The sequence below is a fragment of the Natator depressus genome, chromosome 17 (genome assembly GCF_965152275.1).
Source record: "Natator depressus isolate rNatDep1 chromosome 17, rNatDep2.hap1, whole genome shotgun sequence".
Classification (NCBI taxonomy): Eukaryota; Metazoa; Chordata; order Testudines; family Cheloniidae; genus Natator; species Natator depressus.
This window is the reverse complement of record NC_134250.1, coordinates 5,847,782-5,867,660: the sequence shown is the minus strand read 5'-3', so window position 1 is coordinate 5,867,660 and position 19,879 is coordinate 5,847,782. Positions and strand designations below refer to the sequence as shown.

At 38.1% G+C, this 19,879-nt stretch overlaps 1 protein-coding gene across 1 annotated transcript in view; it reads right to left on the bottom strand.

Moving 5' to 3' along the window:
- Window positions 1-19,879, bottom strand: part of BRIP1 (BRCA1 interacting DNA helicase 1) — a 118,041-nt gene that overhangs the window by 30,839 nt on the left and 67,323 nt on the right. The window contains exon 15 of the mRNA XM_074974639.1: window positions 110-269. Within this exon, the coding sequence (XP_074830740.1) occupies window positions 110-269 (160 nt within the window). The remainder of the gene's footprint in view (window positions 1-109; window positions 270-19,879) is intronic.

The window sequence follows — 19,879 nt, the reverse complement described above, 5'->3', positions numbered from 1 at the left end:
TCTTAGTCTGACCTTTAAAATATCAGCCACACTTTCTACCTGAAAAGTCTACATTAATTACTTAACGTGAGTTAAAAATTCATTCAGACATCCTCAGCCATCCAATTACCTTTTCCTCCTTTATATTTTATTGCATCATAGTATAATTGGAGCAGTGCATCAAAGTCAGCCTTGTCTCCTCCTTTAGGCTCTGCAATGACTGTCTTAACCAGCTCCAAGTTTCTCCATAAACCAGTGTGCATCCAGCGATCTTTTAATTTATCCAGCAACTAAACAAACAAACATACAAAAAAAAAAAAATCTAAGAGTGCCATAGTGAATATTCAGTCACCTAATTTTTCAAAAGGCTCTAAAACATACTAAACATGTCCCCAATAAAATGCACAATAAAAATACCAATCACAACTTTATAAAATGCATACTATTCAGTATTTGTAAATATTAGTCATAACTTGACACTCTGGAAATTTGTGCAATTTGAATGTAAGCAACTGCATTTCAAAATCCAAACATTGATGCTCTCCACTGCTGCAACTTTATATACTTATGCCTTGCAATTCTCAAAAAAGAAATGAAATATCTTGTGACAGGTGTTGTACTGATGGATTCTTAAAGGAATAAACACAGTGGATGCAATTCAGTTTGAGTAAATTTTATTTAGTGAAGGCATATGAAATGCACAAAAAAGCTCACAATCACATTTTTTCATATAGTTCTAAAAAAATCAATCATGATTAATTGCACTGTTAATAACAGAATACCATTTATTTAAATATTTTTGGATGTTTTCTACATTTTCAAGTATATTAATTTCAATTACAATACAAAGTGTACAGTGCTCACTTTATATTTGTTTTTGATTACAAGTATTTGTACTGTAAAAAAATAAAAAATAGTATTTTTCAATTCACCTAATACAAGTACTGCAATGCAATCTCTTTATCATGAAAGTTGAACTTACAAATGTAGAATTATGTACAAAAAAACCTGCATTCAAAAATAAAACAATGAAAATTTTAGAGCCTGCAAGTTCACTCAGTCCTACTTCTTGTTCAGCCAATCACGAAAACAAACAAGTTTGTTTCTACATTTGCAGGAGATAATGCTGCCCGCTTCTTGTTTATGTCACATGAAAGTGAGAACAGGCGTTCTCATGGCAACATTGTAGCCAGCATCGCAAGATAGTTACATGCCAGATGCACTTAAAGATTCATATGTCCCTTCATGCTTCAACCATCATTCCAGAGGACATGTGACCATGCTGATGATGGCTTCTGCTTGATAACAATCCAAAGCGGTGCAGACCAACGCATGTTCATTTTCATTATCTGAGTCAGTTGCCACCAGCAGAAGTTTGATTTTCTTTGTGGTGGTTTGGGTTCTATAGTTTCCGCATCAGAATGTTGCTCTTTTAAGACTTCTGAAAGCATGCTCCATACCTTGTCCCTCTCAGATTTTGGAAGGCACTTCAGATTCTTAAATCATAGAATATCAGGGTTGGAAGGGACCTCAAGAGGACCTCTATGATCTATGGATGCGGGTAAAACAGAGCAGGGGATATACAATTCTCCCCCCAAGGAGTTCAGTCAGAAATTTCAGACTGCATGACAGTATACATGTCTAGAGAACAAAATGGGTACATTTTATCCATTATCCTGTAGTAAGCAGGTAGGTTTTGCTTTTATAATATGTAAAACACTGATTCCAGTTCACAAATTAACAACTAGAAACTCTGGATCAGAAAGTTTACAAACAGAATGATTCAACTTCTTGTTAATGCAAAACCCACATGATAATAAGGAGAATTAATATGCAGCAGGGTAATCAACCTCTCACTGGGTTGCTTCAAAATTTCACACTCTATCAACAATAAATAGGTCCCACTTTCAAAGATTTTATCTATATAAACTGTAGACACTGTATAAATCTCCACAGATTTTTTAAAAATCTGAAATTCACCCAGTCAATCCTACTGTATTCTTCTCATTTTAAAAAGAAATAACTTCCACTCACTATCGGCAAAGAGTGTATTAGAACATCTTTCATCCAGATCCATCAGAAACCATCTGCAAAGCCAAAGTTCTTTCCACTTTTATGGATTACACAGTAATGTAAGCAGCATTGTCTACCTCTCCCCTTTGAGGAATACAGTCAGAGCCCCTACTGGCCCTTGATGACTTCAGGTTTGTCTTTTAACTGACAGTTAATATCTGCCACGACACCAGCAAGTCTACCTTCTGTATGTAAAAATGCAGATTATGAATATAATTAATATTTGGCAAGCTTAAAACAATTTCATATAAAATGTACTTATTCCATTTTAATGGTATTTGCCATATACAGGATCTTTCTCGTATATAGAAAAGGTATGCAAATGCTTTTATAAACATGATACGCACTCACACTATACACACAGACACAATAATGAGTGCTATAGAGATACCTATAAATAAAAATAAATAAAATATCACACACATCCATGCTTCATAGGAACTGTGAACTCAAGTGCAGGGTTATAATGAAAAACAATAGCACTTTGGGTTGGAAAAACACAAATAAGAGTGGGGTATAATGCCAGAAACCACAGGAGGAGGCCATTAATGCCCACAGTCAGTCACTTTCTCTACCCAGGGGAATAATAGTTTTTGCAGGGCAAGGCAGTCTATATATGTTTTATTAAACCCTTTAAATATGGACTCTCTAATGGTTCTATAAATGAAATGAGGTTTTCCTCCAAGAAAGGAGAAAATCTTGTTAGGCAAGTAGAATCTGCCATCTTCCCAGAAGCTGATGGATGTTTATTTGATTTTTTTTCCCCTTGTAATTTTAAAACAGTTGCAAGTTCTTCCCCAGGAGCTGTGTTTTTAGTATCTAGGCTTGTCTCCCAATTCTGCTGTTTCTTGTTTTTTAGACGGCCGCTGAAGCTTTCCAATATCTTGTGAAATATGAGAGAAGAGGTTTCCTCTGCATCTTTTACCATTTCTCTCCGCAGCCTCCAGCTGTGGTCCTCATATCCTACTTCATAGATATGTTCCTTTCCCAGATTCCTTTTTTCGCTTTTCCAATCTCAGGGGCAGGCAAGGGGGTTCCTATTCCATGCAACAAAGCCAAAGATTTGCTAACGCTACATGAGTGTAATTTCCAAAATCTTAAGCAAAGGGAAGCTGACAAGTTAAACTGCAGCAATCATACTGCGCAGAAGACTATGGGAAAACAGTCACTTTCTTTGCACTATCCCCTGGTTGATTGATTTATGAGGAATAGGTCCTTGGGAATGAGGTGAGGAGTCTAAAGGAGAACACAAAACTATCAGTTAATTGTTCTCCTTTATATGCCCCACTCCGAGGGCCTGTTACTCAGAAATCCCTTACATCGAATATGCTCTTAATATTTTCATGCTGGTTTTAAATGGGCATCTAGCAGCATTTAGAGAGGGAACATTTGTGGAATTTAACAACATAGAGAATATGCACAGAGAAAGGATGATGGAGCCTTGTTCATTCCCAAGAGACATCTGATGGTGCAGGAAGGATTCAGATAATAGCTTTGGAACTAATCAGCAGTTAAATAACCATTGGCTTTTATTACACTGCAAACTACAGCAATGAAGTAGTGCATCCTTCTCATTTGTAATGGGCTTGTCATCATGGTATTTAGATACTATATCATAATCTTCTAAAACAAGTGGATCTTGAGGTGCTTTCTTTAATTACCCAATGACTGCCCATGAACCTATTCTCCCACTGCCTATGTAACCACTAATCTTAGACAAATATCCTGTACCCCATTGAAAGCTTGCAATTATACATAAAAGACCTACCCCTTTGGAACTTCCACATTTTCTTCCCCTTATTTGTACAGGGAGGGTTTTGAAAAGCTACAAAGTCCATTTTATCAAACTTACCAGTCTAGCATCTCTGAATCAATTTAATTGTTACTTGGAAATAAGGTGTGGAGAAACAGCCATTAGGCTTTGCTTAATAAAAATCACAGTATCGGCACCATTGTTAGTGCAAAAAGTCAGAGATCCTCAAGGGACTAACATTGATCTAAAAGCCTTTTCCCATGCAGAGCTCTTCATGTGTTTGCTACCAGAATTTTCTTTTTGAATAAGCATTGCTTCAAAATCAAAGTGTGTCTCCAGTGGGCTGGAAACGTGTTTGAAGGGTCAAACAGAAGTTCTACACAGAGTCAGCATAAAACTTCAGAAACGGAAAATACAGATGCACCCAACCCAGTGGCTTGGCAGCCAAGCTTCAAAAAACCCCAATTTTGGTGAAACTCAAATGGATACAGTGTATTTGGGACAGCAAGAACAACCACTTGTTCAAAAAGGGGCTCATACCAGCCCATCCGTCAACATATAAGAGATAGACACAAAAATGCACAATATTCTTATAATATTGTATTCTATAACTTCTTCAGAATCAGTTCATCAATATAATTTCATTTACAGGTTATATAAATGGGAGGGGGTCGGGAGGAGTTTTGGAGTAACTTTTAAAAACAGCTAAAGTTCCATATTTTGAAATATTTCCCTTTAATTACAGGGCCTTAAATTATATTTATCATGTAATTATAAATTTTAAATACATTTGAAAAATCTTTTAGTTAAAAAATAGTGGCCAAGTGGCAATACTCTACACTGCCATGCTGCAGTTCTGGGTTCTATTTTTAGTTCTGGGTTCTATTTTTAGTTATGGACAGCAAGGGCAGGGGTTTCCGGCGAAGTGTGGGACAAAGATTAATTTATGTCACTCCCTATAACTGATTACACTGATTGTTTCCAAAAGGAGTCCTAACATCCAGTCTGCATTCAGCTGTGACAAAAGGACCTGGAGATCAGGGGTATCAAACAAAGGGAAAAAAAGAATGCCTCAAGGCTCTGACACATGAAGAGGATCACAGTGAATTTTTAATTTATTGAAAGTTTAAGTATATAATTTTGGTTCCACACTTGGGAAGTTACAAACTGTCTCAAGACTATTATAAACTTATTTCTCCCACTCCCCGCTGCCCTCCAATTTTGGAAGAGTCTTTTAACCTCACAGTACCAGAAACATTTTAAAGAACTGCAGGTGTACAGAAACTGTGCCCAGCTGCATCCCTCTGTACAAGTATAGGGTGCACAAGTATTTCATCAATGATTATGAAATTCATGGAGAGACAAGAGAGGCTGTCAACTTGAATTTGTGCTCTTCAAGCCCTTTCATAATTTATAAATTGTGAAGATGGCCATAAATTCTACAGGTTCATGAAATAAACCACAAGCAACAGACCAAGGAAAACGCATGCAAGGGCAATTCCAGCTGCCTGGAAATCTTATTGGCGAGGAGGGAACACAACCAGACCACAGTCCACTTTAAAAAAAAAAAAAAAGTTTAATTCCACACTGTTGTTTTTCACCTTTCAAGTTAGTGCTCTATTCACATTTGGCTGAGTTGCACATAAAACTCTTCCAGATAACCACATAAAAATAAAAATATTTGGGGATACTAATTTCAAGCATAAATCTAATAAATCATTCCAACATTTCAATTACAAGAACTCATTATAAACATCATAAAAAAAATCATAAGGGACAAGATGACTGCTACTGATATAGATTTTTTGAAGTAATTCGGGAACAGAAATCTAATTATTTTTATGATATAGTAAAAAAAAAAAACCACCAAAATTATTAAAACTTAACTTTGTGATAATTTTGTTGCTTTTTACTAACATTCAGAACATTAAAAGTTGCTTGATTTTGCCTAGAACATGTGATAAGCACATTAGTTATTTAACAAAAACAACAAAAATCAGACCGTACGAGAGGTGGAATATTTTTAATAGCTTTGCTTTAAATTTCGTACTAGGTTATATTTAACTACATTTTGTACATTGCCTTTTTCTGTCAGATGGGAAATTACACATTCACATTTCTGTGTTTGTCTGACAGCTCTTCTTTTTTATTGATCTCTTTGTTGTGTTTTTATCAGTCCAGATCCCAAAACATTAGCCATAAACCTCGATTCCACTTTAAATTCTATAATACCAGTTCACGAAGAGACTGATATATCCACTTGCCTAGGCCACGGAATGAGGCAATCACCATTGGAGAGATCAATTTAAAAGTTCATTTTAACTAAAGTGGTGCCTATCCAGCACTCCTTTCTGACTCCAGCAAAGCTGCAATTAAAATCAATGGTAGTTTTAGTTTTGCCGAGTAAGGAGGTATGTGTTTGCCATGAGCTCAGCAAGTGAAGCAGACTTACCTTGGTGAACATTATATAATGTTTTTTCATATATAAATTTAATATTTGTGAAAGATGCCTAGTTAGCCCTAGAAACTGATGTCTTTTCATTCACTGAAGTGGCACAGCATGGGCTACAGCAGCGAAAGTTTTCCCAAAGTGCTGATCCCTAATCTGAGAAACCATAACTTTGGGCGAGAAGGTAGTTTGGTCTCCATGGTGATTCAATTTTTGGCTCCCCTAATAAAACTTCCAGTAAGGGTACCAACTGCCAACTGTGGTGGTGAGTTTTGTAGAATAGGCTCCTGTTCTCAAAGAACGGGACAGACCAACATCTAATAAAAAGATTTGAACTGCTGACGTACGAGTTCTACATTCCACTAACCAACTACTATCCCATTGGAAGTCTTCCACATCAGTCGTTATAACTACTAATTGTATGTAAAATACCGTGGCCAGCTCTTGCAGAAGCATTTGGTATAATTATAAAAACATTACACTTTCTACAAATGCAAAGCCTTTTAACAATAATTTCAACCAATTTTTTTAAAATACAAATTAATATTTTTTCTTCACAGGGATAACCATAAAGTATGTTTTATTTCTCACAAATGCAGTTTTCTTTTCTTACTACAGGATGTCTCTCACCATTTGGACCGTCTGCAAGAACTAGTCCAGGTTGCTCATATGTCGTAGCATGATCATAACTGCAGCTACATCAGCTGCCTTTTCCCTTCCTCTCAGAAGAGATCTATACGCAGCCTAAGCAGACAGGATCTTAAAATAGTGAAGATCATATTTTCCATGAAAGTAATCCTCTGATGATCTCAGAATACTGACATTTTTATACAGCGTCTAGTTCCATTGGTATTACATCTCCTTTAATAAACTTCCATGATGATGAAGTTTGCTGAATCACCTATTTATCTGCAGCTGTATCTTTTTGTCCAGACCACTCTCCTACTGGCCTCAGGCCCTAATCAGTCCTCCGCAGTGGTTAACTGCATGGCTATATGTTCTAGCTTTGAATTAAGAATGAACGTAGCACCCACTTTGTCATTTTTTGCAAAGATTATTTTTAGTATTTCTCTTAAGGAACTCCTTGAGGGAAGTTACAGAAGGAATGAGACACTGGTAAAGCAAAACAGCATTAGGAGGAAGACCTGTTTCTCTGTTCTTTCTTTTAGGTATTTTTACTCAGGTGTGTGTTTTGGATACAATCCCAACATGCAGGCGGTCACTGATAGATATACTGGGCCTACTCCTTAAACATTAGTGGTATTAAATACAAATGTCTTCAAGGATCTATTGAAGAATATGTCTGATCAGGGTCCACCTACTTTTTATATAAAACTCTCAACACTAATACTATAGACTGATACTAAATATGATTTCTTCAAAAAGTCATGGCAGGACACTGCGCTAGTAATACTCATGCTCAAAGCTTCCAAAAATACTAATTTGCCAAGCTTGTCTATTAAAAGATTTAGAACCCAATGTATATAACACACCAAAATCACTAGAAATCTATACCATGAAAAATCCAATTGTTGTTAGTTATTAATATTGATGTAGCTCCCAAAGGGCCAGTTAAGGTCAGCACACCATTTGTGATAGGTGCAGTAGAAACACATCATCCCATAGAGGTTACAATTTTAAAAAGACAGAAAAACTCAAAGGACAGAAGGAGAGTACAACAATGCAGAAACAAAATCTTCAGGTGATGAAGGACCCATCTCTTAGTACCACTTTTTTTTTTAATTTGGGGGGAGGATTGGGATCAGGAGGGAATTGCAAGAAGTAATTAGTAACAGGAGCAATAAAAATGGAACAAAGGCAAGAATGGAAGGAGGACACTGAATGGGAGCATACAGAAGAACACAGAGAACTGCGACAATGAGGCTGATAGAAGTGGGACTGTGTAGGAGAGGAGTGGAAGGCATTTGGACCAATTTATGTCTTATGATTTCCTATGTGGGGTGAAGAGGTCCTCCTGCCACCTGGGAAGTTGAGCCCATTAGCAGCCAGTGCAGAAGGAAGTGGGAAAGGCCATTAAATTTGCACTGGGAGTGGTCATGCTGCTGCAGCCCCCTACCTTTCAATATCTATGAAGATAAATACTATGGAAGACACTATACAATATTTAATAAAGTAGGTGTATTTTAGTTTTTATTCCCCTTCCAAACACATATCTGTTAAAAATATCTGCAGAAAATATTCTTTAAAACTAAAAGCAGCAACCAATTTATGTCACCTATACCACAAATATTGTACGTATAATATTTCAAAGGGTGGGCACTTGTGCATCTTTTACATGTGAGTTTCATCTTGAATTTTTATAACATTGTTTATCTTGTTTTGCATTTCTACTTTTTAATTATTTCCTAAATAAAAGTTTATTCTCGTTGTTAGATCTGACAATTAAAATGTGAGAGACAAGGTGGGCAAGGTAATATCTTTTACTGGACCAATTTCGGTTGATGAGAAAGACAAACTTTCAAGCTTACAGAGGACCTGAAAAAGAGCTTAGATTAGGATGGTCTGGCCTGTGCCAAACTGCCTCCCCTGACTACTTACTGGTACTTTAAATTTGGAGAATTAAAATGAATTGAAAGATCCCCTAAATTAATGAACAGTAAGAAAATAACTCATGCCTATACAGTGAAGGTCTATACATTTAAAGTGAAAATAGTTAAAAATAAAATGATTTTAAGATCACTCAGGCTGGTACCGACAGACAAGATTTTAAAAAATAAGTGGATATCAAACACTTAATTTTTTCTTTCCTAAAAAGGAAGTTAGACTTTATTTGTGAGATGTCATCAGTTTATAGATGGGATTCAAGAAGCTGAACATAGACCTTTATCCAAATCTCACATTCCTTCTGACATTTTAAATTTCTTCCAGTGTTATGAAGAAAGATCATACAAGCTTTTAATATTCTTAACAGGTGGGCCTCTATTGCGGAATCTTCTGCCCTCTTGTCCTGCTTTCTTTAAGCACATCCCAAGAGAAAGCTACTCTCAACAGGAAATCCATACTATTAAGTGCTATCCCAAGAGACTGATGCATTTAGACCTTTTGCACCCTATTGCAAAAACAGAGAATCACCTTAAAGACAAACCTCCTCACAGTAGACAGAGATCTATAAACTTCAAGAACTCATTTGAAAAAGAAAATCTTTTTCAGTTTTGAAATACTGTACCTATATTTCTCAGGAAACAATTTTCTGCAAGAAAACACTACCAGATATTCTCCCCATACAACATTATGACCAAGACCTACATGAGAGACATCTGCATACTCTAGGAAACTTGGAGTAAAATCTGGGCTGGCCCACACAGGCTTGGCACATATAGTGTGTTCAAAAAAAAATGCAACACAACTACATAATTAAACTAAACCCTGTATATGGTGAAAAGCTCTGTACTATGAACAAGGTTAGGATCACTATGTGCACACCCTAGCACAATAAAAGGTGAATAATTCATCATCATTTTTGAAGAAAGAGTATGCATCACTCAACTTGGGGGAAACACAAGGGATTTCACTGGTATGATTTTTCTTTAGGGACAATGACAAAGTGCCGCTCACCAGCAGGAAACTGAAGCACTGAACTGTGTTCCATGTGCCATAAATCAACACTGCAACCTACAGGATGTCTCTCTGGTACCAACAAACCATCAATTTTTCAATAAGCCCCTTAAATAATGGAAAATATGAATGGCGACAACAGTAATGAAAAATGAAATGTTTTGCACGCTAAAGACTCCAGAACAACACTGTTAATATGTTGTTTCCACTGTTAAAAGTAGCCATTTATGCAAAATCTGTACTTTTTCCCAAAACAATTTACATATTTTTCTCAAAACAAATTGGCAAACCTTTGAAACACTGAATCATTTAAAGCTATCACGGTTATTTCTAAGCAATCTGGTTCTTTTGTGGTTCTAAAGTCGACTAAGACAACAGCTTTCTGTGCTACAGTAGTACTTGTGTGTATAAACATTTACCTTGGGCTAGCTATACTGTTTTGCTTGCTAATGAGACAACAATCTCTTTTACAAAGAATGCTGTCAGTGAAAGTATTTTTAAAAGGACTATTTAGAAGTTGTTTCCAAATCAAATGTGACTTAAAATATATATTCTGTAACAAGGTTAGCATTCCACACTGCTGTCCTCTTCCTCACCCGTTGTCAAAAAACCAATTTCAATCATCCCTTGACCTCTTTTTTCCAGAGCAAACAAACAAAAAAAAAAAAAATGAGAGAGACAGACAAGATTGGCTTAGTGGCACATTAGCAGTGAAGCACAGTGCCATGTGGGAAAACTGATTCAAAACAGGCTCGTAGTCCTAGGCCTTGGGCCAACCAAGCCTGAGAATGCTGTGCAGCTGACACCGTAAATTGAAGTAGCTGGATGTGTGTCATGGGGAACTGATTCCAATAGTAGAAGAGTAATAGCAGGATCTGTCTTTTAGTCTCCTTATCTTGTTAACAGAAAAAATAATGTAACTAAGTATTTATATAACACTTTTGATCTGTAGATCTCAAAGCACTTTATAAAGGTGGTTATGATTACCCCCATTTACAGAATGGGAAATTGAAGAAGAAAAAACAAGGTTAAGCAATTTGCCTATCATATAGTAAGTCAGAGACAGAACTCAATGTAAAAAACTCCCATTTTCAATCCCTGAACACCAAGAGTTTTGTGTAGTGGTCAACTCTAACTGGGTAACGTGAAGGAAAGTTAATACAGTTTAAAAGGAAAATATCAGACTAGCCTCTCAAAGCTGGTTAAAAGCTTCTGGTGTGTGGGGGTGGGGTTAATCAGCAAACATAAGTTAGGATAGTTCTGGGCCCAAGTTACAGAATGCAACCAATGTTAAAATACTGAAATGCAAAGCGAGAAAGACTTTCTACAAGTAAGCCAACGCAAATGATGATCCTTCACCAATGATATCGATATTAGTAGCATGCACTTCAGTCAATAGCAATCAGTAAAGTAGAAGACACTAAGGAACTAGTCTTACTAACTTAAAACAATCTGCCAAAGTTAACAAACACTATGTCTACATACCTGCAGGGCATTGTAGACAAGACCAATGTATCTAACAATACTATTTTAAAAAGTGAGATCAGATAGGATCTCTTAGAGATTAAAGCATGAATTACAACAGGGACAACAACAAAAAAAGTGTTACCCATCTCACAATGTACAATAACTTAGTTAAGGAGAGAAAACTGAAGGCCAGACTCTCGGATGGTGCACACTGGTGCAAGTCCATGAATTTCAATGGAACTGTGCTGATTTTTACCACTTAAGAATCTGGCCTAAAGCCTTTAAAGAGTTAAATAAAGGGCCCAAAACATACACATGTAGCAGGAAAGGAATTACCAGTCCTTATCTATTTTGTATGATTTTTTTCAGCAGTCATATTTAACATACACTAGGATCCTACACTGTTCATGTCAAGAGATACTACTACATTCCTGCAAGGTAGGAAATCTGAAGAGGAATAGCAGTGATTTGAGAATATCTGATTCTGAAAAATTATTTCTCTGACCAGACTTGAACCTCGTGATCACACCTAGAAGGAAGGAAGTAGATGAAATTATAAGGCGTTTCAAATTCAAGACACTGAAATTTTATACTGGTCCAGCAAAAATCACCATTTAGTCATCCTAAATCATTGCTTTGAAGACATTAAATAAGATTTTTGCTTCCATAGACGCTGTGAGCAAAGATATCTGTGCGAAGTTGGATAGATGAACTGTTTTGTTGGACAATATACTTAAGAGAAGCCTAGTAAACTCTGAATCTACACAAGAGAAAGTAAAGGAGTACTTGTGGCACCTTAAAGACTAACAAATTTATTTGAGCATAAGCTTTCGTGAACTACAACTCACTTCATCGGAGAAAGTGCCACTTACCAATTGTACAGAATCAGAATCCAGTTGGGGTCTTCCTTTGTTTGGAGTGTGGAATGATGATATTTTGGTTGCTTTCAACAGTCATATAAAGAACTGATAAGGTATGGAAAATGGTGATGTTTTTTCTTTATACTGAAATTATCTGTAAATATTGATATTAATAACCCCCCCACTCCCTATCTTGGTGTAAGATCCATCTCCTATAGTAAACAGATATAGTAAAATACTTTGTACTGTTCCTCATGACTTTCAATGCAAGAATTTTGAAGCAATTCACAAACATTAAGCCTCACAACAAACTTCTTTTACAAACAGGTAAAGCTGAAGCATGAGAGATTGAGAGCTGGTCAAGGTCACTCAGTAAGCCAGCAGCAGAGCCGGGAATGGAACCTAGGAATCCTGACTCCAAGTCCTGATCTAACCACTAGCAAATATTCTTTCTCTGAACACAGTAAGAAAAAGAAGCCCATGTTTTCTCCCTTTTGTCTACCAAGCAAAAAGAACTATAATACAGTCAAAGAACAAGGCAACATTATTCTGGACAGTCATTCATTAACTGTCGATTTATTTAACTCCTTTGAGTTTACCCACTGTATTAATATGATCAAAATTATACAAGTGTTGAGTATGAAAAATCTGTTTTCTTGCAACTCTTTATATTTATATAAAAATTTAAACAATTTACAAAAGATGATTTTGTGAATTTTTGCCATCTGCATTAGAATGCACTGAATATACTATATCACTGACTAAATTTTAATGTAAATATGAACTACTTCCCACCTGATTTGGAGCTTAGTTTTAGGAATGGATTTCAAAGGCCTATTATCTTCACATTAAAGTAGAACAAAAAAAATTTACCAAGACACCCCAATATATGATTTTCAATATGTACAGCAATCCCAATTTTTTATGTGCTGTTATATGTGCTCACGCACAATATGCTGCTTAAATATGTATTCTCAGCGCTGTTTTCTCTTTTGTGGGGGAGTTACATCCATCAAGGTGACAACAGATGCTCTTAGACTCTTCGTTAAGGTTGTTAGTGTTTACTACACGGACACACACAAATTAGGATTTTATATATGAATTTACAGATAGTGTAAAGTAAAACTGAAGGGTTCCCCTCCCCCTCCTTCCCACAGAACAGCACAGTATGGGCTGAAACAGTGCAAACCTTTTCATTCCGTCTCAAACATGACCTGGATAGAATACTAAGGGGGGAAAATCAGTCTAATCTATATGCTAATGCAATCCTTCGCCTCTGTCCTAGGCTCTCAGATAGCGATTTGTACAGTTATAAGAAACTAGGGACAGTCTATAGGATGAAAATTAATATTAATTGCATTTGGGGTGTGCGACACCTGTCCATTGAGTTGTATGAATGTTGACACAATGCAACCTATGTACATTTACAAGGTCACGGAAAGCTATCAATACTGCAGTAAATTGTTTAACATTGCAAATTTATCTGCTTTAGCTGACATCTTACCTTTGTTCATTAATGCATTAATAATAAACCTCAAAGACAGGAGTTTGAATATAAACATCGTAAGATTGTGATCAGTCTACTGGTACATTGATTTTTCACATCTCAAATCACATCAGGCAGTGAACCTTTAAGAAATGCCAAAGGGAGCGGGCACTCTGTAGGCTGCAGTGGTACAGAACAATGGTAAGGTCAAAGCAACCGAGGCAAGACGTATACAGCACTTTTATTTAACAAAGAAATGTTTCTAGGTTGCACTCTTATTTATTGCTAATTCTTGTTTTTATTCCTTTCTTTTCAGTAGAAAGCACTTGAGGAGAAAAATGTAAGGATCGCAAAATATTATTATTTACTACTTAGACTCGTTCAAAAAATGAGCATGGCAAATGTCTTGACTGTGACAAACCTCATTTCCCATGCAATTCCTGCTTAAATAGTAAGAACAACGTGCAAGTAAAATGTGCTAATCAGACCACTTGTTAAGCAAGATGCTCCAATTCAGCTTGCTGCAATTTAACAAGCCAGAACCAAGAAGTGAGAAACAATAATGGATTTTTACTTTATATTTCTGATGCTGTATGTTTCAAGACATTTAAACTAACAGTGTAATAAAATATTAAACTACATTGCTATGCAGGGTGTGAAATTCAGGTGAAAAAAACTCATCTACCAGTATAGCATGTAATTTTTTAGACATTATGTCTAATAATCTGCCACTGACTGTCGCTGTAGATTCTCCTTTATGTGCCATGCAGATGTTGTTAGAAAGTATCTGCCCCATGTAAAAAGCAAGTGCCACAGGCACTTTAGAAATTGCAAGCTCCTGCTGATCATTGTAACTGTTCGATAAGCTGTAAAAGGTACCCACCCCCCTTTCCAATGTATGGCATAAGGATAGGCTAGCACCCAAACCATACCTCAAAGTCTCCCGAGAGCCAACAGCACCATATTAGCATTATGCAAATTAAACACAGATTTTAACTGCTGTCAGTGGCTGCCCCAGGGAATTCTAGCAGCTGGCCCACATATCAACTGCCCAAGTGCAGTACATATTCATTATGTCAGGACTACCGTGGCTCCTCCACACCCATGGCTTAGCTCTCATTTTCACATTCTTGGGAGCAGCTGCACACTCCAGTTTTATAATAGATGACTATGGTGCGGCGTCTGCCACACACTGGCAGAAGAGGGGTTAAAGCAGCCAATTAGAAAAGGGCTTGGACAGACAGCCAATCAGGAGAAGGTTTAGAGAGTCAGCCATCAGGGCCAGGTTGGGCCATATAAGAAGGGCTGCTGAACAGAGTAGCTTCAGTCACTCCTTGGAGGTTGAGGAGGGAGGACTGGTTGCCCTGAAGGAGGGAGAAGAGACAGCACCATGGTCCAATCAGTGCTGGGTGGGGTCAGGGGAGCACGAGTGACCACTGCCAGACTGAGGTCCTGATACAAGGGCGGAGAAGGTGCTACGGCTGCGGGGAAGTGGCCCAAGAAAACAGACGGCAGGGGTTGGAGGTGATGCAGTGCATGACTGCTGGTCCCCACCCCCCTTGGGCCCCAGTTGTCACTGACACAGGTGACTAGACCCTAGACTGCAGCCTGCCACTGAGACAAGTGGCTGGACAGAGGACTGCTGGCGTCCCGCAGAAGGTGGGGGGGGGGGAGAGAACCGAGTGGGGCACAGCCGGAGGGCTGTGTCCAGAAGAGGACCCTGAGGTCCTGAGAGTGACAATGGCTCATGGCAGAAGTGACGGTTGTAAGATGCCATTAGATGAAGGCACACGGGCGAACCAGAGCTAATTCCCAGGACGGCCAGCAGGAGGTGCCGCAGTGGTGAGTCGAGCCCTGTTACAATGACAATACACTGTAAAAATATTTTTTCACAGAAAATACGGTGACAGTGATTAAACTCATATCCTGACTCAAACACTAAATATAAAGGATAAAATCATCTTTATAGACAGCTAGTAAGTCACATATCAATTATATATAATCTAAATACACTTACTTCTCATTGTAGCACCACCCCAGAATGGAAAGCATTTAGGGTATTACAAAAATGTGTTCTTGAATGTTCAGAATGGAATTTTGCTGGGTTCCCAACTACAGTAAAGTAGATATATATGACAAGGACTGTTGTAATAGACAGCTGTATAAGGAGACTGCTGCTTACATGCAGATATCCTACACTGTTACAACTCTACAAAAAAAATGGGGAAGATGAGTTAAAAGTGAATTTAAAATCCTCTTAAAAATCGTTTACAAACCCAAGTCTTTAACAGAATATGAGGAGATTTAAGCTACAAATGAACACATTTTAGAATGAACTATAGAGATAGAGAAAAGTAGAGACCTCCTTTATGCAGGGTTACACTTATGTAATAGTTATCACAGAGTCACCACAATTATTCCTGTGGTGTTGCAGATGCTCTTCTCGTTACATAGCAACTGTGGTCTAATACGGACTTTTTATCTCTTAAGACCAAACTTTGGGATCCTTTATTATTTATATTACTGTAGCACTTGCAGCCCTAGTGGCAGACCAAAAGCCCAGTGTGCTAGGTGCTGTGCAAACAGAACAAAAAAGTCCCTGCCCTGGAGAACTTACCATCTAAACATAAAATAAGACAACAGATGGATAAAGACAAATTGATAGGGGAGTTCAAGGAAACAATGAGACAATATTGGTCGACATGTTAGGCGGTGGTCTCAGTACACCAGTGACAATCCTTGTCAAGTTCTTCTTATGCATCATGGCAAAGGAGAGTTTTAAGGAAGAATTTGAAGGAGGTTAATGAGGCATCTTTACAGTTGTTTATGGGGAGCTCCCCCCAAGCATGAGGAACAGCATGGGATTAAAAACAAAGGTGTTTGCTTGAAAATGTAACAAGTGGACAATGGAGGCTGACATCACAGGCCAATCAGAAACAGGAGTCGACCTCTCAATACTGAATGCGAGATGATAGCTAGTCATCCCTGGACTTGCATCAGTTTGACCTCAAAGTCTGAAACCTTTTACTACTGACACTCAGATCTTCTAGGCTTCTGTCCCACCCCTCAACAAGTCTGATACTGCTGCACTTGGTCCTGACAGAGGGAAGAAAAGTTTGTGAATATGTTATAATTTTATAATTCACATACCCAGCCACAAATAAAAAAATAACGTCTCTCAAAAGAATGCTGTTCTCTTTGCTGATTCTCTTGCCCAGCAAACTTCTGCCTGTTCTGAAGCTGCGCAAAGGAGTATTCCCAGGAAAAGAAACAGTGAGTTAATTTTAACTTCAAACTCTATCAAAGATTTATTTTTGGGCAAGGAAGGTAGGCATGGGAGGCTGAGTAGTGTACAGGTCCTGGGAGACAGAACAGCATTGGTGATTACGTTAAACCCTTTTCAGGCTGCTGCGACCTTACAAGATGTTCCGCTTCTGCAGGTACCAGAAGGAAAAAGGACCAGTTATTCCAGGCCTCAGGGAGGAAGCCTTCAAGCTATGCAAAGGAAATCTTTCTGCACCTTGTGACAGATGAACTAATACATGACTGTAAATGGCTTGCCAGTTACAGAGGTAAAAGGAGGCTTGCCTTACCAACCTCAGAGACCACCTGGAATTTTTACTGAGCAAATACAAAAAAATTAATGACTTGGCTATGGTCATAAAGCTTTTTATTTTTGTATTAATGTTTTCTTATTAAAAATGCTACTGCATTCAGCCTCTGTCAGCTGCCAGTTTCCACATTTTTTCTCTGCTCATCTGTCATTTTAAGTAGCATAGGTGGGAGAAGTGAAGGGAAGGATTCTGGCTAAGTGCAATGTCGCTGCATCTGCCCACAACTGAAGTAGCAGCTAGGCCCACAAGTTAAAACTCAAGTGTTCTGTAATAATCTTCGTAATGATAATAAAGATGGTTATTCCCATTTTACCCAGCTCAGATGTTGTGCCCATCCTGGTTCTGTGTGGGGCCTCTCCATCCTGCTGTGCTCTGCCTGGCCTAGATCAAGGAAGAGATCTTGAAATTTGAGGCCAAAGATCCTTTCCAGGATGAGGTCCTCTTCCTTTTTGGACTGGCTATCTTCTTAGTGGGTTTTTTTTGGGGGGAGAGGTAAGGGAGCATGAGAGCTCGAGTCCCTATATCTTCTCCCTGCACTGCTGTCCTGACCGCATGATCCCATGATCAGCTAGCAGCTGCTGAGACATGCCATTGAACTGTACAATGGCATTCTTTGAAGAATTAAAGTCATGATTTTTGCTCGCTTTGGCTCAAAAATGCACCAAGATTCTGGTGTCATCCTTCAGTAAGGTGGCTGCACACTGATATACAGACTTCGTATTGGATATTCTTCTGCTGTATCAAACACAGGAGATGAATGAGGCTGAAGAAACCGCAAACAGGTAAGCAGTTGGCTGGGACCAAGGATGCTGAGCCGTGGCATATGTTGGTAAACCACTTCTGGTCAGGGGTCAGAGCACAGAGAAATGGCAAGACAGTATTCAGACATGGATGTCTGAGGGCTTGTGGGAAGAAATTGGAGGATCATCATGTATTGATTGTTGTGACAGGCCGTGGCTGCATGTTTTCACTGTAGTTACTTGGGTTAGCAACAGGGAGGATAAGCTCGTTCAGAGTCTGCCCTATGCCTTAGGGCGCGGTGTCTGCCTTGCTGTGTGTCACAAATAGAGGCAGGTAGATGTGTGAACCCAGAACATGTTATCAGAAACAGCATTTGAGCCCAGGTTAAGACTGCAATGAAGACAAAAACATTTTGTCCAATAATACTTTTTCAGATCACTTAAAAGCTTGCAAAGTTTAAGTCTAAATGTGCTCAAGAAAAAGCTCTCCTATGAATTAATGATTAAACTTTACTACCATTATTACAGTAGCTGGGGGAATGACACAGTACAGAACTTCACTCTATTTTTAAAAGAAGTTCCCTTCAAGGATTCAGAGTTATAAGGTAAGTGACCCATCTGAGTGTTGCTTTATATGGTCAGCACTACACTGATTACTACTAAAAGCTTGTTCGACTATTGCACTCCAGATCCATTTCAAGCTCCTGGTAATTATCTCTAAAGAGCCAGGTAAGCCTTAATAGGGAATTGAAAGACCACCTCTTCTTCCATATTCAACTGCAGTGGCTGAGTTAATGGAGGATGTTTCAACTAACAGCCCTCAGAGTTCAGAACCTTGGCTATAGAATACTCCACCACTGAAGATCAGGATGAGTTCATCTCTTGGTATTTATAAGGTCCAGTGCAAGACTCATGTTTTCAAGATGATCTTCCCCAGATAAAGTGACATGGTGACAACATTTCTCATTAAAAGATGCACCAAGCTCATTTATGAAGGTGGCTTTAGGTAGGGAGGAGAGAAATGAGTATCTTCAGATATATAGAATTTTTTTATATAATGCTTCGATACCATGTTGATGAGTGCATTAAAAATAAAACAGTTTGCATAAAGAACCAAAAAAGGGTAAACTGACAAATGTTATAGACTGTTTTACTTTCATTGTAGTCACAAATAAAGAATAAAACTGAAATTACATGGAACCTGAGAGATAACATCAAGGTAATTAAAAAGAGAGAGCAAGAGAGACATAGAAGTGGTCACAGCAAGACAAAGAATACTTCCTACAAAAAGGTAGCTCGTGTAATCGTGTAAGGACAAAAGTTCTTGAGAAGCGTTGGCTTTTTTATCCAGTGACTAGTGTTGTCGCAAGTGATGAAAAATTGTGTGTGTTCTGATACTGTGAACAAATGAGTGTCTTACCGTCTCTTCTCACAAAAGGAAGAAGCTATATTGAGAAGCTTCTTACCTAATATGGCTTCTGTTGCTATACTCCAGTGGGAGAAATGGAAAGTTTGCTACCTGATTATTTCCTTTCTGTGACTGATCTCTGCCCCAGTCCAAGACATTTGAGGTACATCTCATCTCCCATAAACAACTAAAATGTCTTGGACTGGGGAAGAAGTCAGGATCCACAAAACACCCAGGTTTTGGAAGGAAAGAGGAACTACAAGCAGAGCATACAAGCTCCTGATGGGCGACTGATCCTCCAACCCAAACTGTATTGCCTTTTCTAAACTAGCCCAGGCGTCTGCACCACTCCTCCAGATAAGCAGGTTTGCATGCCATCAGAGCTTCAGATTTCTATTTCTGCTACAGGATTCCCAAAAAGGAAAAAGGTAGTTAACCCCGTTCTCCTTGAACATTTTTAGTTTACCATTCCCT